Source organism: Peromyscus maniculatus, chromosome 20, assembly GCF_049852395.1.
Source record: "Peromyscus maniculatus bairdii isolate BWxNUB_F1_BW_parent chromosome 20, HU_Pman_BW_mat_3.1, whole genome shotgun sequence".
In the NCBI taxonomy this organism is placed as follows: Eukaryota; Metazoa; Chordata; class Mammalia; order Rodentia; family Cricetidae; genus Peromyscus; species Peromyscus maniculatus.
The window spans coordinates 72085474-72109566 of NC_134871.1; the positions used below are offsets into that span (position 1 = coordinate 72085474).

The window sequence follows — 24093 nt, forward strand, 5'->3', positions numbered from 1 at the left end:
AGGGTTGGGGATTTAGCTCAGTGGTAGAGCGCTTGCCTAGCTGGGTTTGGTCCTCAGCTCCAGAAAACAAAACAAAACAACAAAAAAAAAAAACCAGGAAGCAGTAAAACTCCTTAGCTGTAGTCTCTCACCCAGTGGGTCACAGGGGTCACCTAAGACCACCGAAGAACATGGGTATTTTCATTATGATTCATAACAGTAGCAAAGTTAGTTATGAAGTAGCAATGAAAATAATTTTACGCTTGGGGGTGGACACCACATGAGGAGCTGTATTAAAGAGTCGCAGCCTTCGGAAGGTTGAGAATCCCCGCTCTAATCCTTCCTATGGCTGCCTTTTCACTGGCCCTGTGGTAAGAATGAGATGGCTTCAGTCAGTTGTCTACGGGAGACTATCTGGCACAATAAGAGGACAGGTGCAGGGCGGGGATGCAGATTCAGTCTCCATCCCTGAGAAAAGAGGGAGAGACCCCATCATCAGGAGTGAGGAGTCTTAGGGGGTAGGAAATGGAAGCATTATTAAACACAAGGTCTAGACAGTTGGCATGTTAGAGAGGCACTGAGTGAGGCTTGGATGTGCAACTGGGGGTCCAGGGCGTGGGAAAGAGTGGAGGAAACGGGAAGGGAGAGTGCAGGAGCCGCAGCTGGGGCTGAGGCGGGATAAAGCCGACAGGGAGGAGGAACGGTTGTGTGAGTACTAATGGGATTTTTTTTTTTTTCCTGGCTCACGGTTGACCACGAGAGCGCTGAAAGGAACCTGGAGGTTTCCTACAGGAAGCAGGCATTCCTAGTGAACAAGGACTGGGTCCGCTTTCCGGCTGCAGTCACAGGGCAAAAGTGTTCCTATCCCAATAGATGCTCCTGAAAGTGAGGCCACTGGGGGAGACAGCTGGGCCGGAGGTGCCCCTCTGGGTGAGCCTTAGCAGGCTCCGGGCTGTGGGACAGCCAGACCTTCTGCCCTCCCCCTCGACCAGTGGTTACCATGACAATGCCCTCTTTTCCCCTGGCCCTGTGGTTTCCTCTGAATCTTCTTTCACTTTCTTCTTCTGCTTTTCCCCCTCCTCTCTGGCCTCCCCTGCCCCACACCCACCTCCTTCCCATATGCTCAGGTCACTGGTGAAGAGATCCAAGAGCAAGGTAGGACAGCACTGTCCCAAGGCAGAGCTGGGGGCTGTCGGAGGAACCACAGAGGGCAAGGGGCAGAGGGCAGAGGGCAGAGGGCAAGGGGCAGAGGGCGCCGGTCTTCCAAAGGCGTGGGGTAGAGTTAAGGTCTGCAGAAGGTAGAGAACATTAGGAGACAAAGTGACCGGAGGGCCGTGGAAGGAGCGGGGGTGGCAGGGGGGAGAGAAGCCTCGAGTGAGTGGGTCACAAGGTGATGGTGTGGGCACCGAGGATGCCCGAGCCCCCTAAGAGCCAGTTCAATCGCTGCCGAGCCAGAAGCGGCGGCTCCGGCCTGCAATCACAACATTCAGGAGGGTGAGGTAGGAGGATTATTAGTTGAAGGCCAGTTTGAGGTACAGTGAGACCCTGTTTCAAACAGACAAACCAACAAACCCTAAATCCACTGCAGCTTAGATGTGGAGCTGTGGTTCTCTTCCAAGCCTAGGGACAACCGTTCCAACCACATGAAACTTCAGGAGATGCCGTCCAGAGAGAGCAAATACACACTTAGCCGTCATGAGCCCCTTAGGATCCCACCAAAGGTAAGAACTCACTGGTGGCTGGGGGAGGCCTAACATTCAGAGTGGGCCCCTGCAGCTCCCTCCCGGCCCTTCCTTGCTACTGCTACCTAACACGTTTTGTTATTGTCTTTGCCCCCCTAAGAAAACTATAAAGTCCATTAGCAGCTCTACCGCCCCACCCAGCTCCTGCTCCAGGTCAGCAGGTCACTTCCCTGACTTGGCGACTTGGCCTAGAGGGAACCACGTCCCATGAGTTTCCATCACTTTATTTTGCAAAAATAGAAAACTCAGCAATATGCGATACAGCGGGGTGGGTGGGAGGGGAGATGTAAACAGAGGGGAGGGGACAGCACCCTGACCCCCCAGAGAAAAGGGGGAGCCTGCAGGAATCTTATTTGGCAGCTAAATACAAAGGGGGGGCTTGGGGGAAGAAGGGAGGGGTCACGGAGGCCCTGGGCTCCCCCTCCCAAGACCCCCGGGAGGAAGGGGTCATTCCAGGGTGTAAACAAAAGCTAATAAATAAATAGAGGCTTCCTCTGGGTCAGGGTGGGATCAGCTAAGCAGCATCTCCCCTCCCCGGGCCAAGCTGCTCTGGGGGGTCACGGGTAGAAGGCACTAGGAGAGGGATCCCTGGCCCCTCTGTAGTGTAGGAGGGTCCCTGCCTGGTGGCTGAGATGGGGGCAGGAGGCCAAGGCACGAGACGGGGGTGGGGGGGCAGAGGGAGGGGCTTGTAAAATGGAGGGCCCAGGACGAGTGCTGTACCTCAGCGGAGAGGTCCAGGAAGGGCTTACACGTCTCCCTTCACCCTCAGGCCCCACCCCAGAAATGCAGGGTCCAGCCTGCCCTACACCTGGCAGGATCATGGAGCCCAGGGGCAGGGTGCTCGGCAGGGGCATCACACAGCACTGGGCACCCAGGGCAGGGCACAAGGGTGGGCTCAGCCCTCCTTGAGGGCTCCCCTTTTGGTCTCTAGTGTTTGCTCCCAGAGGCCCAAGCACCGGCAGAGGAAGGGGCTGTGGGAAGGCAGGGCTTCCTCCTGCCTGGGGAGCCTGCAGCCTGAATCTGAAAGGCAGTGCTGAGATTTTTTTAAGAGTCCAGACCCAGGCTCACCCCTTCTCCGGTTCTTCTGGGAGGTGCAAGGCAGTCCTCCAGGACTGTAGAGGGAGCCAGTTAGAACAGGACAGGGATGAACACAGGCACCCCTAGAAACTTTGGCAAAACAATGAGCTCATCGGAAAGGTGGGGAGTGGGCAGGGCAGGTCCTCCCCCAGTCACTGGTGGCGTCTGGGGAATGGTCAGTCTGCTGCCTGGAGCCCAGCCCCACAGTGGGGTAGGTCAGGGGCCCTGGTCAGGTGGGGGACTTTGGCCCCTTTCGCCCTGGCCGCCTGGAGCTTCATCCTCACTGGAAGCCTTGGGTTGGGGGCCAGGCTTCGAGGAGTCGTCCTCAAACATTTCAGGGTTCTCCAGCATCTCTCGGATCAGGGGGGGCATCGGGCCTGGAATCTCCATCTTCAGAGTAATGGCCCTTTCTGCTCCTACAAAGAGAAGTGAAGAAGCTTGGAAGAGCAGAAGCACATGGGCAGAGCCCTGCCCCAACCTTCCTTGAATTGACTCACAAGTGTTCCCGGCTCAGGCGTTATCACTTCTCGGTACCTAGTTCTCCCTCTCCTTCCGTGTGGTTCCTAGGTGCCATTACCCTCGGTACCTAGTTCTCTCTCTCTTTCCGTGTGGTTCCTAGGTGCCCTTACCCTGCCCAGAGCTTCTACCTGAACATTACCCAGCCTGCTGCCTATCTGCCTCATTATTTCAGGCTTTCTCTTCTTCTTTGCTCTTTTTTTAGAGACAGGATCTTACTATGTAGCCCTAGCTCTCTTGGAATTCTGTCAGCTAACCTCAAACCTACAGCTGTCCTTGGGGTTAGAGGTCAATGCCAAAGCAAGCAGCTTCAGCTTGCTATATTGCTCTGGCTGGCCTTGAACTTGAAGCAATCCTCCTGCCTCTGCGTGTTGGAATTACAGGCATGTACCACCAGTTTTCGGGGTGTCTTCTTTTTTCTTTCTTTCTTTCTTTTTGATTTCCTGAGACACGGTTTCTCTGTGTAGCCCTAGCTGTCCTGGAACTCGCTCTGTAGACCAGGCTGGCCTCGAACTCACAGAGATCCACCTGCCTCTGCCTCCCGAGTGCTGGGGTTAAAGGCGTGCACCACCCCACCACCCGGCTTCTTTTCAAAACTGCACTGTGGGTTTGTGCGATTGGCAGACGGCTCGGGGATAATATGCTCACACAAGCCCAAGCCCAACAACCTAAGTTTGTTCCAAGAACCTACAGAGAGGTGAGAGGAGAGAACCAACTCTACAGAGCTGTCTTCTGACCTCCACACACGTACTGTGGCACACACGTCTGCACACACAATGAGTAACACGTTTTTAGGGCCAGTTTAATAGCTCAGTGAGTAAAAGCATTTGTAACTGAGCCTGGCAACCCAAGGACCTACTGTGTGAAGGGAGAGCTGACTCCTGTGAGTTACCCTCTGACCTCTACATCATACAATGACAAGAACGCCCCACCATAAACAATAAACAAATAAACTTTTTGAAGACCACACTGCATGCTACTTCGAGCCCCATGACAGAGCACAGCAGTCAGGTTCTAATATCCAGAGCTTTCCGGCCGTTCCAAGGCTGGCTCTTAATAACTTTTATAACCAGTAATGTTTATCAAGCACTCGTGATGTTACAGGCACCCTTCTGAGCCAGCACTGCCCGAGGGAACTCCCTGTGATGATGGAAATGTCCAGGCTAGCCTTGAACTCATCAGCTCAAAGTAATCCTCCTGCCTCAGCCTCTCTAATGCTGAAATGACATGCATGAACTACCACCCATCAGGTTCTTAATTCCAGTCTCTAAGTATATCATGTAGTGAGTTAATTTAGTTTTTATGATAAGCTTTTGAGGTAGGATTAAGTTTAGCCCACCCAGTTTCCAAACAGAAAAATAAGGAGGGCTGACTGGGGTGTCACTATGCATAGAGTGATCGCCTAGGGTTCTACCCCTGGCAATATACACAGAGACACACACAGACACACACAGAGACACATACACATAGACACACACACACACACACACACACACACACACACACACCAGTAACCAAACCAAAACAGAAAAGAATTTGTCTCAAATCTCCCCGGAAGGATACAGTCGAGCTAGGAGTTCACTGGGTTCTCAGTCCCTGCCTCTTCCTGCCTGTGCCTGCCCACCTGTGTGACTCAGGAGACCTGCAGATCTGGGAAGGGGGCTGACTCATAACTAACCCTTGGTGCTGATGCCCCGGAGGTCGGTGATTTTCATAAGCATCCTTGGAAACATGTAGGGTTGGCTGGGTCTCCGTCGCCGGGCATAAAGCCTCAGGGCTTCCAGCAAAGGCTCCTGCAGCTTATCCACCTTCTCAGGTTCCTCCAAGTCCATGCGGTCTATACAAGGACAATAGAATGAGACAGGGAAGGACACGGCCTCAGAGTCAGACTGTCTCATCAGCCCCTTCACTGTGGTCCCCAAGCCCTCCAGGTTATCTCCCCTGACGTAAGGCCTGCCTGTACCTTTAACCACTCAGCAAGGACCTTGCTCTGGGTTAGATTCTTCTATTAGATTCCCCTCTCGGCACTGTGGCCAGGGTTCCTGAGTCCCCTGAACTCTGCCTCCTTTTGTCCTTAGCTTGGTTAGCCAGCAAAGATATACACGATCTGAGGAAGTCTGTGGGATGGGGTCACTGGTGACAATCCCACAGGAAGAGACCCTCATGTGGATGGAGTGTGGTGAGAAAGGGAGCCCATACAGACACCAGGGGGCGCCCCCGCACCTCCACAGATCAGGCAGATGGCACTGAGCAGCCCCGTCTCCGTGTCATCCATCTCCAGGGGCAGGAGCTGCCCAGCAAAGGCAAAGACGAGGTCTGTGAGGGGCCCAAAGCCAGCATTGTGCATCTGGGTGCGGTTCAGGGTCAGCCCGTCCGAGAACGTCATGGTGTCTTGCTCTGGGGTATACCTTGTACAGATTCGCAGCATCTGGAGGTTGCGGGGGAGGTAAGGACAACGGTTAGTGCTGCCCCTGAGGACGAGTTCCTGAGTGAGTTTGGTTCCCAGTAAGGAAAGCCTGAACCCAAGGAGTAAGACAGGAGATTGGGAAGGGGAGGTTAGATGAGCCAGGAGGCAAAGACCAAGACAAAAGGATCTTAGGTAGAGGAGAAGCGCGGTGGTGGCAGAAAATGGCCCAGAACCCGTGGGCCTCACTCACTAGGATGTCCAGGCAGGCGGCCTTGAGCAGGGTGATCTGGTCAGCAATGCTGAGCCCCGTAAAGCCCGGCAACCGCTTAGCAAACTCCACGATCTTGATGATGCACTTGGTGGCCAGCTCGCTGAACTTGTCCCACAGCCCCAGGTCCAGCTGGACCCGGTGATCCGCACTGGAGTTCTGCGGGGAGGGGGGGGGGGAGATGAGTTCCTACGGGAAGGCTCCCCCTGCCTGCCCCGCCCAATCTCACCCAGGCTCTGTCCACTCCTCACCGTGGTGTACTTGCCCAGCTGGCAGAGCGAGGGGAAAGTCTCCTGGTGGGCTTTGCTGACCTTGGTGATGAGTTCTTCTAACTGTGGACTCAGTTCATAGCTGTCGGGTGAGCCCTCCTCCTTCACCTCTTTCTTCTTCTTGTTTCGGTCATTCCTTACAGCTTGGAGTTGGAGGTAAAGGGAGGGGAGGGTCAGGACCCTCAGTCGCCTTTTGGATGTCCTCTCTCGCCCTAGCTTAATGTGCTCAGTTCTCAGTAGGAATATATATTTCTTCCCTGGAACCCTAATTAGTGCCTTAATTTCCCTATCTCCGACATAAACTCCCATTTCCAGGCTGCTTTGCCCCAGCCCCACCCAGGGCCTGCAGTCATGCTCCCTCCCCAGGCCAATTCGGCTCCATCCTGCCCTTCCGGTTGCCCTGCAGGAGCTGGGGGTTGTGGGGGGGCAGGATATGCAGGCAGGATATCCACTTATAGCCTTGGCAGCACAATGGTGGTGGTGGGGGATGGAAAGGAGGGGCCAGCCGGGAGCCATCTCAGGATCTGTCCTGTGAAAGAACCGAGGAGGAGGAGGGGAGGGGCCAGACCAACCCTCCTGCCCCACCAGACAGAAGGAAGAGAAACCCTCGTGTCCAGGTTTCAGAAGAATGGCCGAGAGAGGGGAGGATGGCCAAGGGCTGTGGCCTAAGGATGAATCTAACAGGACTGGTCTTGTAGAAGGAGGCGGCTACGGGGCAGGCCAGGTCTCAGAGTCAGGGAGCCTGGGCAGCAACGGGGAGGCCACCGGAAGGGACGGGATGCGACAGAGCCTACCTTCCTTGGACATGCCCACTTCGAAACACTTCTGTAGCCGGCAGTACTGGCAGCGATTCCTGGTGACCTTGTTGATGATACAGTTTTTGTCGCGGTGACATGTATACACCATGTTTTTCTGGATACTGCGTCTGAAGAAGCCCTACATTTGGGAGCAGGAGGAATGTCACTGAGCCGGGATGCTGGGAATACCAGAGTTCCTCAAACAGTACAGGTGGCCCTAGGCCTGACCCAGTCCATTTTGTTTGTTTGTTTATGGCGAGAGGAGTGCCGGCCGGAGAGTGACTGAAGCCTGGGCCTTCTGCATGCCGGCAAGCATTCTACCACCGAGCTACCACCTCAGCACATCACCCAATCTGTCAATCATCCATGCACAAAACTCAAGTGAACACAGCACGTGCCCCCGCCCCCGTCTTTAAAATATTTTTGCATTATATTTATTTATTTTGCATGTGTTAGGGGGTGCGGGGTGCATGTGTAACCCCAGGGTGCCAGTAGAAGTCAGAATAGCTACTTTTCCCTTCCGCTACACGTGGGCCCCTGGGGATAAAACTCAGGTGTCAGCCTTGGCACCAAACACCTTTCCTACTAACCCAGCTAAAGGTGGGGGTGCCCCCTGCATAATACTGTTTTTGATAAGAGGTTCTCTTTTACGTGCTGCTGAGGTTCCGCGTGTGCTAAGCAAGCATCTGCCTCCGGGGCTGTATTCCTCGCCTGTGTACCCACCCACCTCTGACCTTACCCCTTGCGGGTGACTCTGAGTCCTCCGCCCGTCCTCCCCACCACATACACACCTTGCAGCCTTCACAGGAGCTGACCCCATAGTGGTAGCCGGAGGACTTGTCGTTGCATACGAAGCATGGCTTATAGACCCGAGGTGGTGGGGGTGGTGAGGGAGAGCTGGGCACCATCTCCTCTGAGCTGGTGCTCTGTGTCTCCACCGCTGGGGGAAAACCAGTAGGAGAAGGTCAGCAGAAGCACCTCACCGAATGACCTCTCTTCCTTTGAACCTGCTGGTGACGGCTGCAGTCACCACTGTGCCAAAGCCCTTAGCAGGTACCCTCCCCCCCCCCACCAGAAAGGCCAGGCGGCCACTGTCATTGCAGCTCGTCAGGATTTCAGGCCCCCACCCTCAGCCCACCCCCACCCCCTCAACCCCCACCTGGCCAATTCTTCTACGTTAAATGCTCATTTCTCCAAATTCCAGACCAAGGCCAACCTAGAAGTTAACTTCTCTGCTTCTGTTTCCCCAGTCATAAAGCTGGAGAGATGACTCAGTGGTTAAGAGCACTGGCAGCTCTTCTGGAGACCGGGTGTTCAATTCCCAGCATCTACACAGTGGTGTACAACCATCTGTAACTCCAGTTCCAGGGGATCCAACTCCCTCTTCTGGTCTGTAGGCACCAGGCACACACACACTACATGAAATACACACAGGCAAACACCCACACACATTTAAAAAGGCAGAGAGTGGAAGGGGTTAGGGCTCACTCCCTGTCACTCTGGTAACGTTGAGATCCACCATCCTCAGCCTTTGGGAACAATGGGGGGGGGGCAGCAGATGTGGAGGCCACCTACAGCTGGCACCTGGCTGAGTGACTTCATTCATTTCATTCACTCCTGAAAGACTCCTCAGGGTCAGAGGGGAAGCATTACCAGCAGAGCGTGCAGCTCGGTTTCACGCTGCCAGCTGCCAGCAGAGACGAGGCTCTCAGGTCCTCGGACCAGAGCTAAGTGGCCTTTGGTGAAAGAGGCTGGAGGGAGACAGGTATTTGCTCAGATCCTTAGGTCTAGGAGCAGTTTGGGGTAAGCAGAGAGTCAGGTGACCTAGGGTAAACAGAGCCCGAGGGGGAAGGGAGCTAGCTATCCCAGACTCACTCTGGGCCAGGCTTCACTCCTGAACGGCCTCAGGAAACAGCAACTGCAGTTTGTAAGGAGTCTTAGCCTAGGCCCAGAGTAGGGGGAGCCCACACTTTATAGGGGAGGCTGATAGGTACATGCCACAGGCTGTGCGAGTGTGGGGCTCATCCTCAGAGGCTCAGGGCATTTGAAAATTACTCAGCCTGCAGGACCTGTGGCCCACATTTGGAAGGCCCAGGCGACTGGAAGCAGTGACTGAAGTCACCTTCAGTGACCCCTGAACCAGTGCCAGTCCTTCCTCCCACCCTCGGTAGCCCACCTGGCCACAAGTCCATCTGACCCAAGGCACTGAGGGGGAGGCCCAAAAGCTAGGGTTCCAGACCAGCTCCACCCACCTTACAAAGAGGGAAGCCCTCCCCACCCCCCACCCCACCCCCACATACTCCATTAGCATAAGAACCACGATGGCTTTAGATCCCCCGAAAGGAGTGGGGGCAGAAGGGTGCTGGGAGTTTATTCAAGACTGGGGGCAGGGCTGCCTGTGCCGTAGGTGCTGAGAGGCGTGGGAAGGACTGGAATGCCTCTCGGGTTCTTGCTCTTTCAGGCCCATCCCGGGGTCCCCAGAGCATGTGCCTTGCCCACAGGCCTGTGCGTGGGGTGGTACTCTCTCCTAGGCTGACGCCCTCCCTGCCCACAGAGCACTACCCCATTTCCTCATTTCCTCTCTTGCGCAAGGCCTGGGTGCGGTCAGACTGGCATGGGGTAGCACCAGCCAATTATAAGACGGCAGGCCCTGGAGAGCCTGCCCTTGGGCAGCTTCTCCCATCTGAGTGGTACCGTGGCCCACTCTGGACACCCCTCTGGCACATACATCCCTGCCCCCTGTATCCTAAAACTCAACCCGATGGCTCTGAGGTCACTGTGGGTGGGGAGAGCTAAAATGCTAACAGGGTCTCCTGGGAAGCAGGGTGATCCCCCTCTTCAACCCCAAGCGGAGACCTCTACGTTGGGATGCAGTTCCTAGGCTAGGAAGGGGCCCCTGCCGAGGAGGAGGGGGTGGGCTCTGGGGTTTTCTCCTTTTAAAGCCCAAATTGCTGAAATTGAGGAAATTCCTGGCCAGGCTGAGCGGAGCTTCAAACAAACTCTTTATAACCGGCTGTAAACGCTCCCAGCTGCGAGGCCCAGAGCTGAGCCGCCTGGACTCACAATCTAGCTAGCACACATCTCCTTGAAGACACACTTTTGTGTGAAGACACACAGACACAAGAGCAGGCAGACTGACTGTGGGCTCCTTAGCTAGGGCCAGACCTCTCAACAGAGGAACTCAGACATCAAGCCACACTTCTCCATGTAGGTGGAGCACACCCAACACCGGGCGACACATATACCAGCCAACAGCTCCACCACCATAGAAACACCACAGTCAGCCAGCACACCACCAGGACACCAAAGTCCCCGTCCAAATGTCACAAACGTACCATCCAGCTCTGCTCCACACCGCTTTTCCTCTCTGAGAGTGTGGCAGGAGGCCCGCGGTTGGTTTTGTGTGCCTACCAGGACCCTTATTGGCTAAACTTACTGGCACAAGCTAAAATGCAAAAACATGGAACTACCAAGCCCAAACATCCCAGGGGTCGAAATGGTCCCCCTGCCCAGGCTCCTGCGGCCAACCCCCACCCCAAGATCTCTCCACCTCAAACCAGTGTGCCCAACCCCCCATTATATTGGGCATGACAAGGTTAAGAATTCACAGAAATCTGGTGCAATGTATTAGTACCATGTTTTCTCACCCTTTAAATAGCACACTTCAGTTCTTATCCCACCCAATCCCAATACAGTCTCCTGTCTGCTACCTCCCTTTTCCACTCTCCCAGTTGTTAAATCTGAGCAGCTCTGCCCTGGAACAAAAAAAAAAAAAAAAAAATCTGAACTTGTAAACAGCGCTGCCGAGTGCCAAGGAGCGAGGCGCGTTGGCGGGGCTCAGTGACCCGGCGTGCGCACTCCCCCAGCGCCAGCCACCCCGCCCGCCGCCCGCCCCTTCCCAGAGTGCCCCCGAGCCGAGCCTAGGTCTGCAGTCATCCGTACCCGGGCTGCGAGAGCAGTGCCAACTCCCAGTAAATCTGGGGGTGTTCCAGGCTCCTATCCCAGCCCCTTCTCACAGCCCACCCCCGCCAGGCCCCTGTGGCCCAGGCTTCAAAGCCGCTTCTCATCTGGACTTTATTTTTACTGCCTCTCAGTCCCCAGCTTTTTATTACCGCTCTGGAAAGGGGTTCCAGGGCCCCATGCCTGGCATCTCCCATTACAGAGAAGGGAAAGATGTATATTTGGGGGCCTTAGGATTGTTCTCCCCTACCGGCTGTCACTTCCAGACCACTCCCCACTCCATACACTTGGCTTTAAACTTTTTGCTTCCTGCTGAAGTTGTGTGTTGGAACCATAGGGGGGAAAAAAGTCATCTGTCAAGACAACCGAATACACGCTTCCAGTTTTTTGTTTGTTTGTTTTAATGAGGATAAACACAGAATCCAGCTTTCTCGCTCTTCCGTGCACACTCCTTGCACCCCACAAGCAGAGCACACAGGATGCTCTCTAGAACACAGCACTTTCCAAAACCGCCCCCGCAGCCACGCAAGGCACACGCCCTCCCGACCTCACGCCACAAACATCCCCACACTGGGCCACGCACATCTGCCAACCCCGGCTCGGGGGGTGTCAGTGGATAGAGAGACCCCCTGCTCCACACCCACATTCCCTAGGCAAAGGTCTGAACAAGCCAGGGATTCACAGGCTCTGTGATTTTTTTTTTTTTTTTAATGCTCCTAACTTCCCGCATGGACTTTACAAACGCCACCCCTGGACCAGGGAGCCATATCCCTCCGAGACTAAAGACTCAAGGACACACTAGCAATATACATCCGTCTCTCCTATCCTCAGGGACTCGGGAGTGGCGTCAACCAAAGCACTGGCTAAATATCCACCATCAAAACCACACACAACTCCAAACACGACAGCACTCACGCAAAGGAGACGGACTCGGAGGCCCTCATGTTTAAAGGGCCAGTACCTCACATAGAAAGGACCAGAACACCCGCCTGCACCCCGGCTCCAAACTTTACATACGGAAATAGTAAGCACCAGCTTCTCGTGCACCCAATACCCGACCCCCCAAACTCGAATACCTACATTGTAGACTGGCAGGTTGCGCCCAGGCAAAAGACTCAAGTCCGGCGAAACAGGAGCTGCCGGTGGCTCTGCGTAGCAAGCCCGCCCCGGGCCCGGCGGCCCCATACAGCCGTCGCGGGCCCGGGGCAAACGATTCCATGCAGTCGTACATCGCGACCCGGCTTGGAGAGAAACTGGGTGCTAGAATACCAAGGACCCGCAGCCCATTCCCCCTCCTCCCCCCGCAGCGCCCTGCTCCTGGAGGGGGGAGGGGGAGGGCTAGCATAGGGCGCTGAGATGCATGGGGGGTAAGGGGTGGGCGGGGAAGAGGGGGATCCCCAGCAAGGGAAAGGGACTGGGCGGGGCACGAAGGCGAAGCAGCAGCTTCTGCCTCGGCCTGGCTCACTTAGGGTGCCTGGGCAGCAAGCACTGTGGAGACCTTTTGTAAAAGCGGAGCCTGGAGGGATGGGGGTGGGGCTTCGAGAGCGAAGGGGGCCGGGCACCGAGATGAGCAGAGCGGGGAGTGGAGCACATACACAGTCACATACATCTACGCGCTGAGCGGCGCGCGCGCTTGCTTAGACATACATCTGTGCATGCGTTTATTTTGGCAGGCAACACAAACCTGCAAATGTGCAATAGTGAACAAGCATATCTGCACCCACATAAATTCATAGGTGCCCGAATTTGTGCAAATACACCTGGCTCCGGGAAATGCTTGCAATCCTGTTCTCTCCACAGTCCGGAGGCTTTGCACGCATTTGCACTCAGGCGCGTGCCCAGGTTGGGATGGGGGAAGGAGTGGAGGAACCAAACGCACGCATTTCCTTTCACAGCGTCTTCCCCTCCCTTCGACCCTTTCCCCGGGCATACAAGTCAACACAAGCAAAGAGTGTTAAGGATGCCTGCGTAGAGGGGAACCTTGAAATGCCCGCGCGCCGCTGCTCTCCAGAGCCGGAGGACCTGCCTTACCTCCTCCTCCACCCCCCTCATTCCCAGGCCCGGCTCCTCCTCCTCCTCCTTCTCCCTCTGCGCGCGCGCGCGCCCTCTCTCTCTCGCTCCGACGCGCGCGCGCGCGCCTGGGAGCCGAACGCTGCATTCCTGCGGCTGGGCGCGCGCGGCCGCCTCCTTCCTTCCCGTCCTTCCCACCCCCGGTCCAAGGGCCAGAGCGCGCTCCCGCGGTGAACTCTCCGGGAACCCCCCTCGGGGCGGGTGGCCGGGCGCGCTCACCTCCTCCTGACCCGGCCCCGCCCCACCCCGCCCAGGCCGTCGCCAGCTCCGCAGCGGAGTCCCCCCCCCACCCCGTCCCGCCCCCTCCCGCGCAGCGGAGAGTCTACCCCTCCTAGCTCCGGCTATCCTTCCTCCGCCGCCGCCGCCGCCGAGGGCTGGGCCGCCTCCCTCCAAGTCCCCGAAGCTCTATCCCGCGACTGACACTCCCAAAGTGCCTCGACTGCCCCCCTCCATGCCCTCTCCCGGAACCTGACTTCACTTCTGGAACGCCAAACTACCCCCTGAACTGTCCCTACAGTGTGCCGGGCTGCGGCTCAGACGAAACTGCCCCTACCCCCCCATCCCCACCCCATGACAACTGCCTCTACCCCGGGTTTGCACTGTGCTACAGGCCCTCCTCCGCCGTAACTGCCCCGCTGGTCACCCCACTGCTTGGGGTCACTTTTATTTACCCCCACCATAGGAAAAGAGCTGCCCCTCCTCCCTCGGTGCCACCTGGAGCGCCCCCCCCCACGGGGGGCGCCCTCGCCGGGAGCCGAGGATGAGGGTTGGCCACGTCAGAAGCTGGCCCTTGCCAGGCCGCCTCGGATCGGGGACCCTGGCCCTGGGACAAGGCCAGTGGCGGCGGCGACTCCCGGAAACCGCCCCCTCCCCCGCGCCCCGCCCGCCCGCCGGCCGCCCGCCCGCCCGCCCGGCGGGCCGGCCCAGCCGGCTCTGTCAGCACCGCTCACACGGGGAGCGCCCGGGAGCGGGAGCGGCGCCCGGCCCGACCCCCTTCCCCCGCCCGGCGGCGGCTGTGGCTCAGCCAGGGCGGGGCGCACTTTTCTAAGAATCTGCTGTACCGAGTCGGGGTCGCACTGGGGTGCTGAGAGAGTGGGGCGCCTGCTGGAAGAATAAAAAGCAGGAAGGGGTGCCAGAGTAGGCAAAGAGGGAGGGAGCGGGGGAGGGGGGCCGGGTGGCTGCCAGGGACTCGGGGGGGGGGGCAGGGCTGGGGAGGAGGGCCTCAAGTGCGGATGGCGACGGTGGGCTGGGGTGGACGGACGGGCAAGCTGGGAGCTTGCAGGGATGAAACGGAAGACGAGATCTCTCCAACCTAGTGTGAACTTTTCCCTTCGTGACCCGACCCTAGCGCTCCATTTCTGAACCCAACCGCACACCCCATCCCACCACAAAAAGGGGGATAAGTGCCTGGGTTGGAGCAGGGCCAGTAGGCAAAACGTAGAAAAGGAAGAGTACCCCCAAAAGACAAGGAGAAAAAGGCCTTGGCGAGTCAACTCCGGGCTTGTAAGTTCCCCTTCCCCCTCCGAAATCTGAAAGGTCCCAATTAAGTCAGGCCTGCCTGGTTGGTAATTAGAACCAGAAGTGGCCAGGCCACAGGGAGGGGGTTGGGAGGAGGGCACAAGAGTAGGGGGAGGGCTCCAGGAAGCCAGGAGTTCTCAAAAGCCCGCCCCCCCTGCTCTTCACCAGATGCACCCCACTCCTCATCACCCCGTCTCTGTGTGCTTCGAAAGCCTTGCTGGGAAAGGGGCCTCGGGACCAGGCATTAGGGTACCAGGCCAGCACATCCATCCCATCAACCCCAGCTCCTTGTTCAAGACACAGTACAGCCTGGGATTGGAAGTAAAATGGGGGGGGGTTGTGCCCCTCTTTTCCCCAAAGCGCCCCCCCACGCCCCTTATTGCAGCAATTACACCCATTAGCCCTTCTAGCATTTCATGGGAACCAGATGTTCCCCCGCCAGCCTTGGTGGGGGTATGAAGAGGGGCTGGTGCCTGACTCACCCCTTCCCTATGGTCCCCACCACTAGGGTGCACCCCCTCCCAGCGAGATCCTCGGAAAGCTTTGGTCCCAGGGGCAAAGAATGCGCCCCTCCCCCACCGAGAAAGCTCCCAGCCCGGTCACCCCTCGGAGCTCCACCGGCCCCTGGCAAAGATTGAGTTTGGCCAGGACTAGGTTCAGGGAGCGAGACGGCTAAGTCTTCCCTCTCCCCATCCTGCCCCCTCTAGATGAGGTCTGAGGATCACCGGCTTGGCATCCTTCTGGCTTTAGTAACTCCCTTTCTTCCAAAACCTTACTCCAAAAACTGAAGGGCGATTTCAAACCGAAGTAGGCCCCGCCCAGGAGGGTTGGTCCTACAGGACAGGTCCCACCTGAAGAGCACTAGGACCGTCTTCAGAAGGGAGGGGGGGGTAGCAGAGGGAGGTGTGAAAGGAAGGGAGAGGTCCAAAGCAAGGACACGAGGAACTCTCGGCTGGATGGGGGCTGGGACAGGGTAGGGGGCCCGGAGAGGGGGGGGGTGCCGCCTGGGCCCCAGCGGCGGCGGCAAGCTCGGCTCCCCCCGCCGGAGAGGTTTCCTGTTGCAATCAAAGCCCCGTTTGTGTCGGCCTGGAGCTGGAGTTGGAGCCCGAGGAGGAGAGACTGGGAGGGGAGGGGAAAGAGGCAGCCACTGGGGTTTCTTTCCTGGAGGAGACCTCGCTGCCGCCTGCCTGCCACTTTCAACTGCTACAGCTCACTGCCCGAGCTTTCTCCTCCCAGTGCCTGGGCCCTCTCTGGGTCTGCACCTGTACAGTTAGCTGCCCCTCCGGTCCAGGAGTGGGCATCTCCAGTTTAAATGGGACTCCTTGTGCCAGCCGGCCTTCAAGAGTCTCCAAGTAACTCAGGACCGTGGAGTTTGGGCTCCCTGCCCCACAGACATGGAAGTTATTACCACCACAACATTTGGAGGACAGACTGGGCCAGGTCTTCAAGACCACACTCTATCCCCGTAGTCTTGAAAAGCAAATATATCAGAGGTACAGACAGAACGCCTTTCATTCACACGCATGCATGCATGCATGCATACACACAGGTGCGCATGCCCATACACTCCCCTGTTTTCCATGCACACAGGCCTATGCTTGCCTAGCTCAGCCAGCAGCACATGCTCTCCTCTCCCCTCCTCCCTCCTCCACCACAGGGTTCTAAGATGCCTGCCTCACCCACTGAGGCCCCAGGAGAGCCCTAAGAGGTGGAGCAAGACCTCTCAACAGGGATATATATACCCCCAAGGTGCCGAGAGCTGACTCTTCAATAAGATCCAGAAACCAGCCCCCAAGGAGAAGCCCCTTCTTAAACCATCCTTTCGTACCCTGCGTGAGAGGGGGTTGTATGAGAGAATGGAATGGGAGACAGAGATTCAAGGTGAGTGTAGGTGTGGCAGCAAATCGATGAATCTAATCCACCCCTCCTATGAATGACACAGATCATCACAGCCAAAAGGGGACAGCAAATCAAAGAAAGGGAGATTGTCTCTCTCTCATCCTCTGCCAGCTACTCTCCCACCAAGGGAGGTGCCCTAAACTCCAGGATTCCTCTCCTCTGCACTACCACTGGGAGCTGGATCCCCCCCCCACCCCCAGCACACAGTCTGGACCCAGACCTTCCCTCCTCCCCACCCCACCTGCTACCTCCCTGCCTGGGCCTGTCCCTCTATGCTAGCTCGCCACACCCTCTATGACAGGACTGCCTTCCCGTGCTCACTCTTCTCTGGGATTTCTCCTTGCAGTTCCCATCCTTCAGAGCAGCCTTTCAGGACAGCCTCACCCTGGCACTTTCTCCTTCCTTGACCTCACTTTGAACCCTGACCTCCATCTCCACGTATCCAGAGTACAAGGAGGGCACAGGGAGAATTTCCCTGGGTCCTGGCCATGTCTCCGAGCATTCTTCCTTCTACCACTGTCTTTCTCGTCTTTCTTTTTCATTCCAGCTCCTTTAGTTACCTCCCACAAAACCTGGGAAAGTTCAAGTCCCAAGAGATTAAGGTGTATGATTCTCTGCAAGAAATCCATTCACGGTGGATCAGGCTTATTCCCCTTGCCTGGTGCAGGGGATTTCATAGAATGACATGGAAGAAGAGTCTAGCAGAAGTTTCAGAAAAAGAGCTCTGTACTCTCACTCACCCTGCATGCCCCATGGTAACCTCTGCTGAACCACAGCCATGCCACAAGGCTGTCCCCACCAAACCAGAGGCCTCCTGAACACCTCCTGATTCTGCACACTGTTGCATACACTGGAGTTCTGTGTATGAGCAGTCTGGGAGATGCTGCACACACACACACACACACACACACACACACACACACACACTGCCTGATAAGCACACTCTGTCCAGTGGAGCTGCCAGCCCAGTGTGGCCCCCTATGTACACGCCCTCCAGGTGTGCCCCCTGACTCAGACAAGGGCCCTCCTCTTCTACTGAGCTTCAGAGCTCTATCTTTTTTTGTTGTTTTTTTGAGACAGAGTTTCTCTGGGTAGCTCCAACTGTCCTGGAACTCATTCTGCAGAGCAGGCTGGTCTCGAACTCAGAGATCCCTACCCCTACCTCTCGAGTGCTGGAATTAAAGGTGTGAGCAACCATGCCAAGCTAAAGAATGAGAAATTTATCTTTTTGTCTTTTTTTTCTGTCTCTATTTCTGCCCTCCAGGTAAAGCTCTCTTACACCTCTTTACATTATACACAGACCCCTATGCCAGAAACTAGAGGCCAAGGCACCCCATTCCACCCCACCTCCCATCTGTCAGGGCCTGGTCAGGAGGGACAATCATCAAAGGGTCCCAGGGAGAGAAAGGAGACTCAGGCCTTACGCACTGTCAACATGCAAAGACTTAATGCAAGGAGGGCAGGCCTGGGGGACAAGCAGGGATCTGCATAGTGTGTGGGCACTATTCCAGGCCTAGAGGGAGGGGAGAAGTCCAGAACCACGGAGCTGAGGAGGAGGGCGCTTCTGGAGCACCCCTTGCACTGTTCTAGATTTTTCTGTGGACCAAGAGCCAACTCTTTGTCATCAGGCTATTTCTGTCCTCCTCAGAACCTTTAAGAACATTTCCAGCCTGGCGGCGGCGGCAGCAAGGCACACATTCACATCCCAGCACATCCCATCCACCAGGCAGAGCCAGGTGGATCTCTGTGAGTTCGAGGCCAGCCTGGTCTACAGAGCGAGATCCAGGACAAACACCAAAACTACACAGAGAAGCCCTGACTCGAAAAACCAAAAAATAAAAAAAAATAAAAAAGAACGTTTCCAGCCCCGCACATCTTCAGGCACCTGGCACTAAATTCCTTGCCTATTTGCGGCCTCAGAACCTCCATCTCTCCTCTTCATCACAGAGCCAGCTGACCGATTTCTCAAGTTCTCTAGTCCCTGTCTGTCTCCCTCCACCTCCCAAGGCATGCAGCCTTGAAGGACACCAGGCTCACCCTCAGGTGTCTATACAAACATGTTCCCTTCTGCTAGTCGGGTGACCCAGGAGGCAGTTTTAGATCCTCTGCTTCGAGATCGTATTTGAACAGAACTGTCATTCACAGACTCTCAAAACATGTCCAACCCCACCCCCACCACCCCTCTCCCATACACACCACCAATCTATCAATCAGACTTTGCATCCCCTGTCCACCTTTCCAACAAGGGCGCCCATTTTCTACACCACCCCCTACCCATTTGTCCTCATTCCCCGAGACCCCTGAGACTCACACAGAGAGGCCATCTCCTTGGGGAGGTCAGGCTGGCCCAGGCCCCGGAAGCTAGGACTCAGCATTTCAAATGGTGGCGACCCTCTGAGTGCCCCTGGGAAGGCGAAGGGGAAGCCTGCTCCTGGGTAACCAGATCCAGGCCCCAGGGCACCAGTCGCAAAGAGTCGTTCCTTATTGGTGGCCATGGCAGCGGCGGTGTGGGAATCCCTTGGGCGGGGGTGGTCTTCAGCTGCAGCCCCCGCCCATGCCCACTGCCCTGGCCTGGGAGGCTCCGTGCCCACCCTGGCTGGCCTGCCCACTGGGTCTCCAAGGGTCCTAGAAAGAAATAAAGAAAAAGGAAAAGTAAGACAACACCCACTCTGAGGCCCAAGGACATGACCTTCCCTCAGCTGGTCCTGTATTACCCTGGCTTGGGCACTTGCAGTATCAGTGGGTAGGGCAGAAAGTTGTAGAGAGGCTAAGGAAGTCTTCAGTTTGGCTTCAGGGAAGGGTAAACTGAGTGTCTGAGGTGAACAACGATCTGAGAACATCTGGTGGGGAGATTCCTAGACTGAGGCGTCCCAACTAGACATCTCCTTTAATCCTCACATCTGTACCTTGAAGGAGAACTTACTACTCCCATATTACAGCCGAGGACACTAAGATGTAGTGACTGACTTAAGGTCACATGGCTTTAAAAGGTGGAGTCAAGGCCAGGTGGCAGTGGCGCACAGCTTTAAATCCCAGCACTCGGGAGGCAGAGCCAGGCGGATCTCTCTGTGAGTTCGAGGCCAGCCTGGTCTACAGAGCGAGATCCAGGACAGGCACCAAAACTACACAGAGAAATCCTATCTCGAAAAACCCGAAAGAAAAAAAAAAAAAAATGTGGAGTCAAGATTCAAACACTCAGACTGGGGATTTATAGCTCAGTGGTGGATCACTTGCTTAGCATGTAGCAAGTGCAACATCCTGGGCTTGATACCCAGCACCAGGAAGGGGGGAAAATCAAGCTGAGTATGGTGATGCTCACCTTTAACCCTAATTAATACCTTTGATTTCAGCACTCATGAGGCAGAGGTAGGCAGATCTCTCTGAGTTTGAGGTAAGATCTTGCCTCAAAATAAAAAAAAAAAAAATAGTGGAGCAGTGGTAGTGGTGGTTCACACCTTTAATCCCAGCACTCGAGAGGCAGAGGCAGGAGGATCTCTGTGAGTTGGAGGACAGCCTGGTCTACATAGCGAGTTCCAGGACAGCCAGGACTGTTACACAGGGAAACCCTTTCTCTAAAAACCAAAATTAAATAAACAAACAAACAAATAAAAAGTAAACAAATAAAAGATGAATCAATTCTAACTCTACCACCTCGGCAGCAGCAAGGTGCTATCTCTGCTGTGACTCCTGAGTCCTGTGGCTTCGAAGAGTACAGTGCAATGGTCACATGCAAACTCCCTGAATTGATGTCCCCACTTAGTGGCTGTGGGACTTGGGAGGACTCATTTCATCTCTCTGTGCCTCAGTTTCTCCATCTACCATCTGAGAATAGGGCCCACCTGGTGGTAAGGGTGTTTCGAGGGTTCAATAACTCATCACTCTCCGAGTGTTTAAGATACAGTAGGGCACGTGTTAAATGCTACGTCAATATTTCATACCTTGCACTTCCTGCATGCCTCTTTTTAATTATCATTTCCTTTCTGTCTTCCTCAATGCTCCTTCTGTTTCCCCTCCCAGCTCTTTCTCTGTCGCCAACCATCCCACAGTCAGCCTACACTCCCTACGCCCTCTACACTCTCTTTTTAATCAGGGGTGCTGGTGGAACTCTGAGATAACTACGATCCCAGAAAGTCCCCTCCTCGTCCTCAGTTGGTGCTGCTGCTCCTCTTCCTCCTCCTCTTTCTCTAGGCCCCCAGAAAACTCTGCTACATTCTTTCCTACCTCTAACATAGATTCTCCCCACCCCAGAAATGTTTAACCTGAACCCAGGAGAAGGGAAGCCTGAGAGAGAGGACAGGGAAATCCCAGCCTGGCCTGTGGTTCCCACGGTAATGCTGCGGTTAAGGCAGGGGAGCTCTTCAGAATCTCTAGAACCATCTACCATGTAAGTTCATGGGCTGGGAGAGGAGCTACAGGAACCAGAACCCACGGGATGAAGAAGGGCAGAGGACCACAGCATGGCATCCCACAGGTGGGCCACAGGCAGGTCTACATCTCTTTCCATTAGTAATTGTTTCTAGGATCAGCATCTCTGGCTGTTCTTTGTATCTCTGCTTTTTCCTCCTCTCTCATCTCTCTCAACCTCCAAACTCCTCCGAATAAACTATCACAAGAACTCAAACCCCAACACCACTGCCCTTCACTCAGCTCCCATGTGTGAAGGAGCCCCTGTTCCTCACTCAGTGCCACCCATAGGTCCAGGACCCTCCAACTCTTTACCCCAGTGCTCCCCAGAGTCCTGAAGTATTAACTCCGAGCCTCCGGGACCCTTCTCCTTTTCCTTCCCTCGTCCATGAGGTCCTCATCCCAAGTTAAACCCTGGTAGAGCCAGGAGTCCAGGGCCCCTAAGGCCCCTGAGCCATAGCTCAACAGGCTGGGCTACATTCCAGGTGGATTAACCCCTCCGACGCCAAGAGCGATAAACTAGTAGATCACCCCCAACCCAGTTTTTTCCCCAGATTCTGCACAGACTGGGAATAGGTTCTCTAGGCCAGCAATCCTTGTCATGGCATCTTACCTACAGATAGGAAACAGACCTCCAGGGTAAGGCAGGGCTTCAACAGGAGGTACCAGGGAGGGATGCTCAGCTTCCCCAGCCCCCCAGGCCCCCACCCCTCGTCCTCACCAAGGATACTCTGAGTTAAGCAAAGGACAAGCCAACTCTCCCTGGCCCTGGCCTTCATCCTCAACCTCCTGGGAGGGGAGACTTGGAAGTAAAGAGGAAGGAAGGTAGTAAAGCTTCCTCTCTCCCAAGTCTGGCCTCTCTGGGAAGGGGGGGGCGGTGTGCTCCAGTCCCAGGTAAAAGAAGACGGCAAGAAACTGAAGGTAGCACAGAGTGAAAGGAAATCCTAAAGGAGGGCCCTGACTGTCTGGGTCCTTCGGGGACCTGCAGAAGTCAGAGGACACATCCCTCTTCCAGGATGCCACCTCAGATGGTGTGGCCTGGAAGGCGGGGCAACTGACTTGGGGAAAGGGTTCTTACAAAGCTGCTTCTCTTAGAGATGAGGTGGAGTTGAGGGGAGGGCATGGATGAAGGGGGCTGCCGGATGGAGGGGGGCGTCTCCCTGCTGCCATGCCCGCTCCAGAGCCTGGAACAAAGCTGCTCTTGTCAACTGCTCTCCGCCCGCTGCCCCCCTCCCCTCTGTATAAACACGACCACCTTTTTCCATGACCCCATCTCCAGAATGGGCGGAGGAGAACCCAGGCATCCTCTGCTCTAGCCTGAGCCCCCAGCCCGCCCGCCCGCTCTCCAGGAGACCGCAGTGAGCCCGGCTTCCCTGGCTCCCTGCCATGGTTGGGGGAGTCTAGACCCCCTCCATTCCCCACCTCTCATCCTCAGGTGCCCTCCCTCTAACACACTGGCCCCAGGGAGGGGCAGTACCCAGGAGGCAGGCAGGCAATGCCCGTGGAATGTGTGTGGGCATCAGAGGGCACGGGCAGGGTGGGGCAGAGGGGGGAACTGGAGGTGCCAGTTAGGTGGCTTTCTGAGCCAGAGGTGGGGGTGTGCCGGGGTTGCAGGGGGCGTGTCCTGTGCTGCCTACCAGCTCCCAGTCACTGTGTGTGTGTGTGTGTGTGTGTGTGTGTGTGTGTGTGTGGTGTTTGGGATACCCAAGCTTCGAGCACCCTGGACACACACACACTCACTCCCCTTTGCCCCCCCTCCAGTCTCCTCCTCACTGACAATGGCTGTGGTCCTCAACCTCAACTCAGTATTTGAAGAACGACCATAAGGGCAGGAGCTTCCTCAGCCTTTGAGGAGTAGGATTCCAGCGGCCCCAGGCTGGAGCCCTAAAAGAGGGTGCTATCAGAGCATTTTGTCCTGGGGTCCTCTCCTCAGACATCCCTGCTGCTCCCTCCCTATGGCCACCAACTAGGCATATTCTTACCCGCTGGCCTCTGCAGAGATTCCCTCCTACATACTGGGCCAGGCTGAGGTGAGGGGACCTGGTGGAAACAAGAGAAGCTCTGTCAGCGGCGGCACTCCAGGACTAGGACTCCCGAACCTGCCCCGGTGTCCTAACTCTTTGTTCCATTGGGGCTTCCCCCCTAGAATACTCCAAAAAAGCCAACTCTCCCCCCCCACACACACCACCACACACACACTTCATTGGCTTACTTGTGTAGCTAGGGATAGGTCAGCGGGAACCCTGACCCTGCAGTTCAAACTCCACAGACCACTTTTCCTCCCAGCTCCTGACCCAGATAGCCAGGACCACTTGCTCGACCCTTTCCTGGTCCGTCTGCAGAGACGTGCCCTTCCATTGGCGGAAGGGGACTAGGACCATCAGATCCACCCGTCAGTACCCCCCGGGGAGTGGAAGAATGCCATCCTTTCTCACCGGAGGGAACCTCGTCTTCTCTGACATTCCCGAGTGCAAGACAGGTTCGCTTGCCCGAGACTTTCCCAAATGCTCCCCCCCCCAGTACTCACCAAAAATCAAGAGCAGATAACCCGGCTCATCCTCAGTCTGCCTAAAATCTTCCCTTTCCCTTCCCAGGTCACGACTTGACTCCCAAGTTGGGGCAGCAGGCTCCCTAGCAAGCCCGGCTCGCAGCCGGGCCACCCCCGGAGGAAAAGGACCCCCGAGGCTCCCGACGCCCCCGCCCCGGGCTCACTTCGGCGGAGGACCCCGGCGTCCGCGGCCGGAGGGCGGGCGAGCGGGCGGGCGGGCGGGCGGGCGAGCCGGCTTCCCCGCCTGACTCACCTGGAGGGGAGGGCGGGGGAAGGCAGGCCGCGGAGCCCCGAGGTCCCGGCGTCGGGCGGTCTCGGGGATGGAGCGCCGAGGTGTTAGGGGCTCGCGGTAACGGGGGGCTCCCGGGGGGGGGCACGGCTCTAGGCTGGGACAATCCCGGGGCCTCTCGGAGCCCGCCCGCCCACGTGACCGCCCCAAAATATCCGACACATTTTCTCCCAAACCGCACACTGACTCCGCAGGCGGGGACACGGAAAATATTTTCTTTCTTTTTCTCCCTCCCTACCCCCCCCCCACCTCCCTCCCTGCCCGGCTCCCTCCTCCCCCTCCCGCCCTCGCTCCTCCCTCCCCTGCCGCCTGCCCCTGCCCGGCTCCCTCCTCGGTGCCCTGGGGCTGGG

General features: G+C 56.5%; 1 protein-coding gene across 3 annotated transcripts; it reads right to left on the bottom strand.

Moving 5' to 3' along the window:
* Positions 1-1929: 1929 nt before the first annotated feature.
* Rarg (retinoic acid receptor gamma) lies at positions 1930-23843 on the bottom strand. 3 transcript variants are annotated; one of them, XM_016000409.3, is made up of 10 exons: positions 23708-23843; positions 22889-22946; positions 18814-19127; positions 7847-7995; positions 7053-7194; positions 6241-6401; positions 5972-6148; positions 5538-5742; positions 4993-5151; positions 1930-3214 (listed from the first exon to the last, which is right to left on the bottom strand). In XM_016000409.3, exons 3-10 carry the CDS (start codon positions 18995-18997, stop codon positions 3015-3017), a joined length of 1377 nt encoding a protein of 458 aa, XP_015855895.1. In that variant the 5' UTR covers positions 18998-19127; positions 22889-22946; positions 23708-23843; the 3' UTR covers positions 1930-3014. The 3 variants fall into 3 exon arrangements, with proteins under 3 accessions (XP_015855895.1, XP_015855898.1, XP_006981914.1); XM_016000412.3 differs by lacking the exon at positions 23708-23843 and adding an exon at positions 23434-23610; XM_006981852.4 differs by lacking the exons at positions 18814-19127; positions 22889-22946; positions 23708-23843 and adding an exon at positions 12096-12459.
* Between the last annotated feature and the right edge of the window lie 250 nt (positions 23844-24093).

Excerpts from the sequence above, each read along its gene's own strand:
- Rarg (XM_006981852.4), bottom strand. The coding sequence starts at position 12,360 with ATGCTAGCCCTCCCCCTCCCCCCTCCAGGAGCAGGGCGCTGCGGGGGG. Across the intron at positions 6,402-7,052 it reads AGTGGGCATGTCCAAGGAAG|CTGTAAGGAATGACCGAAAC; the intron begins GTAGGCTCTGTC and ends TCCAACTCCAAG. Across the intron at positions 5,152-5,537 it reads CATCTGCCTGATCTGTGGAG|ACCGCATGGACTTGGAGGAA; the intron begins GTGCGGGGGCGC and ends GTCCTTGTATAG.